The following is a 6,351-nucleotide window of genomic DNA, read 5'->3' as shown; positions in this document are numbered from 1 at the left end:
CTGAGTTGGTGGGCAGTTTTTTTGGTGGACTAAGCAGTCCAATCAGCCAGGGCTATCCCTGTCTGCCCTGCAAGTGCACACTGTAAAAGGCTGTTATTGCAGCCTTTGCACACATATACTGAGCCTGACCCGCCTCAGACCGGCTAATTGTCAGAGGCAGAACGACAATGGGCTGCTCCTTCTGTCACAGCATGAAGTGCCCCTGCCTCCCTTCAGGTGTGACAGAGGCTGCAAAGAGCAGCTGATGGGAAGCCATTAGCACTCGCTTTGGCAGAGGACTGGGGTAGGGAGGAAGATTGGAAAGTTAGGGTGGTGGGGAGGCTGCTTAGAGCCAGTGAGGGAGCTCATCAGGTTATTTGTCTCCCTCTCCCATCATGGAGGGGGGGGGGTATATAAATGAGTCTGTGTTGTTCTCCTTTTCCTGCTAGAGGCCGAGTTCACACTATATAAAACTAGGAGAAAAAAATTACGCTGCTGGAATGTGGGCCACTTTTTGGGGGAGTGCCCGGACCTAATTGTGATCCCAATCCGACCCTGGTAATGACTAAACCTGTTAGGGTGTCATCGTAGAAGCCCCACAAAAAGCTGAATCGGTAGGCAACTACAGAACCATGATTTTTAAGAAATGACTGATCATCAGCAGCATGCTACACAATTGCGACACGATATAAAAAAATAAACATTTTTTGGGAGGGAAAGTGCTGGGATTCAGTATCCCGGAGTACGTGTTTGCTACTGAGAAATGCCCGTAATAGCCCATTAAAAATAGTGCACATTACCAGAGAACCCCCCCTCCTCCTTTAACATTAAAAAAGAGCATGTACTGCATACCTGCGAGTGCCTGCCGAAAGCACTGAATGTGTTGAAATTGTAATGCAGAGCCGTTGTGGTTTTTTTTTATATATAAAACGTCGAGCTGGCGATAATATATCTTCCTCTTAAAGCGTGACTTTTTTTATGTTTCTGGATAGACGCACTCCACCACCACACAGGTCAACCCTCTTGGGGTTTTATTTACCTTCACAGAGAAGCTCCAATGCTTTGGAACTGAATGACCGGCGCTGTCACTGAATGTAGTGTTATCAATAAAGTTTTTTTTCCCTGAAGAAAAAAACTGTCTGTGGTACCTCCCTATGAGCTCAGCGGCCCCTCCTCGCCTCAGTGTCTGGAGCAGGAGAGGGAGGGGAGCGAATCGCAGCTGCCGGAGCAGCCGAGCTGCAATCACTGCTCTACCTTGCCGGCAGCCCCCCCTCCAAAGAGTGTCCGATGCCGGGAGGGGGCCCCTGACGGCAGACCCGGGCCCTTGATTTCCCCTCGGGGGTTTCTCCTGGGGCATGGCTCCCGAGAGCAGACAGGGAAGTGCTGCCTTGCTTCCCTCTCCGCGGTGAGGGGGATTTTGCATTTTTTGTTGTTATTGCTTCGCTCCGGTTTCATGGCACACCGCGGGGAAGGATGCTCAGCGGCCGCCCGTGCCCCCCGGGCTGGATGGCCGCTGCCGCCGCTGAATGCCGGGACGAGAAGAGGGGTAAGGGCTGCCCGGGCTGCCGCCGCCTCTGCTGCGTCGCGAGCTCCAGCGGTGAGCGTCCCCACCTCTCGCCCTCTGCTGCCGCAGCACCACTAGGCGCTCCTCGGGGTGGGTCCTGCCGCAGGCCACTGGGCACCCCCTGCCCCCGGCAGCGCTCACTATGTAGGAGGCACCTGTCTTCGCCCTGCTGCCCCTCCAGCGCACCTCGGAGGGTCACAGAAAGGAGGAGCTCGATGCTGCCCGTCCCTGGAGGACCCAACCAGTCTCCATCTTCATCACTATGCTGATGATGTCTGACACTGACAGCAACCTGCAGACGGCCAGGCTCTGGAGGGATGCTGCCCTGAGGTCCAGGAAGCTGAGGAGCAACCTGCGCCAGCTGACCCTGAGCACCTCCAACAACCAGAAGCTCACCCTGCCCCCCGACCTCGGCGACATTGAGGTGCTCAACCTGGGCAACAATGCCCTTGAGGAGGCACCCGAAGGCCTTGAAGGCCAAGCCCTGGCCAACCTTCATGTCCTCATCCTCCGCAGGAACAAGTTTGCCCGCGTACCATCTGCGATCTTTGAGCTGGGCTGCCTGACCGAGCTGGACATGAGCCACAACCGGCTGAGCAGCCTGACGGAAGCTGTGGGCCTGCTGGGGCAGCTGAAGAAGCTCTGCCTCAGTCACAACCAGCTGAAGACCTTACCTGCCCAGGTGGGCGCTCTCCACCATCTGGAAGAGTTGGACATCAGCTTCAACCACATCACGCACCTGCCCGACTCCCTTCCAGACCTGGCCAAGCTCCGGACCCTTGACGTGGACCACAACAAGTTGACCACCTTCCCACCGCAGATCTTAAAGCTGGTTAGCCTAGAGGAGCTAGATTTTTCTGGGAACAGAATTAGTGGCCTCCCAGAGGAAATCAAGGGTTTGGAGTCCATTAAAATCCTCTGGTTGAGCAGCACCAAAATCACAACATTGCCTGAGACATTTTGTGAACTGAAGAACCTCGAGAGCCTGATGTTGGACAACAACAACTTGAACTCGCTGCCCGTGCCGTTTGGCGCATTGCAGAAGCTGAAAATGATTAACATTTCCTCCAACATCTTTGAGGAGTTCCCTGCAGTCATTTTGCAACTCACGGATCTTGAAGAACTTTACTTAAGTCGCAACAAATTGACTGTTGTTCCTGAAGCCATCTCTGACCTGACCAAACTCTTGACTCTCTGGCTTGACAATAACAGGATAAGGTATTTACCGGACTCTGTTGTGAACCTGAACCAGCTAGAGGAACTGGTATTGCAGGGTAACCAAATTGCAATCCTTCCTGACGACTTTGGGAAGCTTTCGAAGATCAACATATGGAAAATCAAAGACAATCCACTGATACAACCTCCCTACGAGGTGTGTATGAAAGGCATCCCTTATATCGCAGCATATCAGAAAGAACTTGCTCATTCCCAGCCTGCGGTAAAGCCGCGGTTAAAACTGGTGCTCATGGGCTTGAAGGATGCAGGGAAAACTGTTTTGAGGCAGTGCTTGATTCATGGCCATCAGGACCCTCTGTTAGTGCATGGGCACAAAGGAATAGAGGTCACAAACTGGACAGCTGACGCTGAACGGGGCCTTACTTTTATCGTTTATGATTTGGCAGGGGAACAAAGTTATGACCTGATCAAGCCCTTTTTCCTTTCTCCGGGTGCCCTTTATGTCTTAGTTGTCAATTTGAAAGCCTATGTTTCTCAGCACTTTTATACGTATGTGGGTTATTTTTTACATTTCATGAGTGCCAAGGTGCCACATGCGGTTGTGTGCATTGTAGGGACACATGCTGACCTCTGCGAGGAGCGGGACCTCGAAGAGAAATGCCTGGACATCCACCATCAGATAGCCTTGCAGGAGAAGAGGAGCTCCGAGTTCCTGCACCGCCTTGCACAGACAGTGGACGAGGCCCTTAGCCAGGACTATGATATCCGCACGTCCAGCCCACATGCTCCCTTTTGTGGGGTGAGTGACAAAAACCTCAGGCGCAAAAAGGCCCACTTGCAATATTTGCTCAACAGCCGTCTCCAGATCCTCTCTCCCGTCTTGTGCGTGAGCTGCTATGACTTCTCCAATATCAGGAGGCTAAAGGAGAAGCTGATGTCCGTGGCAGAGCACAGGGAAATATTCCCAAATTTGCACCGAGTTCTCCCCAAGTCCTGGCAGATGCTGGAAGAGCTTCATTTTAAGCCCCAGGAGCTGTGGCTCACGTGGTGGGACTCGGCCAGGCTGGGGCTGCAAGCTGGGCTCACCGAGGACCGGTTGCAGAGCGCGCTCTCCTATCTACATGAAAGTGGCAAGCTGCTTTACTTCGAAGATAATCTGACTCTTAAAGAGTACGTTTTTCACAACCTTACAAAACTGATTGACATCTTGAATGTCTTTTTCCAGAGGGACGCTACCGTTCTCCTCCAGAAACTTCTAAGCGATACAAACATGGATGACCTGCGGGCCACCCAGCTCCACCACTACGTGGAGGGCTTCCTTCTCCACGGGCTCCTTCCAGCTCATATTTTCCGGCTACTTCTGAAGCCGCACATCCAAACCCATCAGGACCTGCAGCTCATCCTTGAACTTCTGGAAAAAATGGGCCTGTGTTATTGCATCAACAAAGCAAAGTGTAAACCACTGAATGGTGCTGCAGCCTGGTACAAGTTCCCATGCTACGTGAAGAACGAGATGCCCCATGCTGAGGCTTGGGTCAATGGCACCAACCTGGCAGGGCAGTCCTTTGTGGTGGAACAGCTTCAGATAGACTACGGATTTCCATTTTTTTTCCCGCCAGGGCTCTTTGCTCGCTTTAGTGTCCAGATCAACCGACATGTGGTCCAGCGCTCGGATGGTCGCTTCCAAATCTTTGCCTACAGGGGGAAGGTCCCAGTCGTGGTGAGCTACAAGCCAGCCAGGAGCGCACTGCACACGGATACACTGTCCATCTCCAGCCACGCTTCGTTACCAAATATGTGGACTGCTTGGCAGGCCATAACCCCCTTGCTGGAAGAACTGAATGTACTGCTTCAGGAGTGGCCTGGTCTGTACTACACGGTGCATGTCCTGTGTTCCAAGTGCCTTAAACGAGGATCACCAAACCCCCACGCTTTTCCAGGTATGTCACATTTCCTACAGAGCTTCGCAGTTGATACATGTTGGTGTGTTGCAGAATTTGATAAATTGAAACCTATGTAGTCTTTGGAAAAGGCAGATCCAAAAGTTTAAAATGAGGGTTGGGTAGGAGGAGGCAGGCTCTATTACCTGGTAGGTATTTTGTTTTCTCCTTGAGAAAGGTCTGAGTGACAGTTGAAATCAGATAAATACGTTTTACTAACTCAGGTATGGATTTTTCAAAACTGGAGAAAATTCTTTGGGGTTCGAGAAAAACGACTTGTTGATTCAGGTATCCATTGATGCACTCTTTGTTTACATGTATGTGGAGTACAACCTAGCTGGGAAACAACTGAGCGCTGCGTTGATGGGCTTGCAGAAGGGAAGCCTCATACTATTGTTAGTTTACTCAAGGTGCAGCCCAAATCCTGGAACACTTCCACCAATATACAGATGTACATTTTAGTTGTTACGCCTTCTCTTTTTTCCACACATATCCTTTAGAAACTTCCAGTGTATGTGTTACCGAGGGCAGTGACTCTTGAGTCACAGCTACCATCTGGCCCCAAGTCATAGCGTGCTTTTGCCAGCCCTAGGTAATGTAGCCAGGATCTCTCTTCATCCTGAAATGTGTAACCCCGCTCTACGATAGTAACTGGGAAATTACAAGTCCCAGAGTTCAAAGTGTGGTGGCCGACAGTCCATACCCGGTTGGATGTGACCCTCCTGATTTAGGGCTTTTACCAGGAACGCCTAACTCCTATTGGTTCTTGTAGTAGAAGCGGCCCTGACTTTTGTTAGATTGTGGTCATGGGCCTCGGCCCAAATTTAAGAGCATTTTGTGTGCTTGACCTCTAACGGTGTAATGAAACGTTCATCTCTATATGGCCTGGGATGTAAATGCAGGTGTCCCTTTGTTGAAGAGTCCGGCCAGGGCAACCGAGAGCTTCCGGGGCTGCTCTGATTGTCAGTCGCTGTCACTGACGAGAATGAATGGTTTTTGGTGCACCTGATCCCTCCCCCCGGCTGCAAGCTGAGAAGCTCTGACGTCACCAGGGAGTCTACGGTGCGAACAATGGAGTCCCGGCGGAGGGTGCCGGCGGGTCAGCTGGCCTCCGTGCCTGTCCTTCTTCGAAACCACGTGACCCGCGCGTGTTACTGTTCACGAGGCGGGGAAGCCTTGGTTGCGTGGGAAGGGAGTCTCCCATGGCTTAGCTCATCCCTCTGCAGGCGATGTACCAGGAAGGTTTTCTCTTCCCCGTGTCTGAGAGTAATGTCCTGTTCGTCATTTCTGCTGGCACGTTCTGACTCATGCAAGATGAAAGCCAGCTGTATTTTCTCGTAACTTTCTTTTATTTAATATAACTTGTAATGGTGAAAACACCTTTCTAACGGCATTGTTAAGAAAAGCCTAAATGACATCATCGAGTGCCTTCCAACCCACTCTCCCCCCCCCCCTCTCTCAAGGAGTGACCACACCCACCACAATACTCCAAGCGCCGGATTCACCCGCCTCCACGGTCCTGCCTCTTTCCTCAGTGTTTGAGCAAGAAAATCAGTGTAATGTGAATTATCTACGGAAGGTCACGCGAGGGTTCCGATTTATTTGTAAGCAGATTATTATACCTAAACAAATTTTACCAGAACAGGTGAGGATCTTTGAATAGGCAGGGACTCCTCCACTTGAAGCTCAATT

The 6,351-nt window shown here is 51.3% G+C and overlaps 1 protein-coding gene across 1 annotated transcript in view; it reads left to right on the top strand.

The window, feature by feature from the left end:
* The first annotated feature begins 1,142 nt into the window (after nucleotides 1-1,142).
* Nucleotides 1,143-6,351, top strand: part of MFHAS1 (multifunctional ROCO family signaling regulator 1) — a 571,050-nt gene continuing 565,841 nt past the window's right edge. Inside the window, exon 1 of the mRNA XM_085643040.1 lies at nucleotides 1,143-4,659. Coding sequence (XP_085499166.1) covers nucleotides 1,806-4,659 — 2,854 coding nt within the window. The 5' untranslated portion in view covers nucleotides 1,143-1,805. The remainder of the gene's footprint in view (nucleotides 4,660-6,351) is intronic.

Source organism: Triturus cristatus, chromosome 2_2 (assembly GCF_964204655.1).
Source record: "Triturus cristatus chromosome 2_2, aTriCri1.1, whole genome shotgun sequence".
Classification (NCBI taxonomy): Eukaryota; Metazoa; Chordata; class Amphibia; order Caudata; family Salamandridae; genus Triturus; species Triturus cristatus.
The sequence above is the reverse complement of the archived record's forward strand: the minus strand, read 5'-3'. Positions and strand labels throughout refer to the sequence as shown.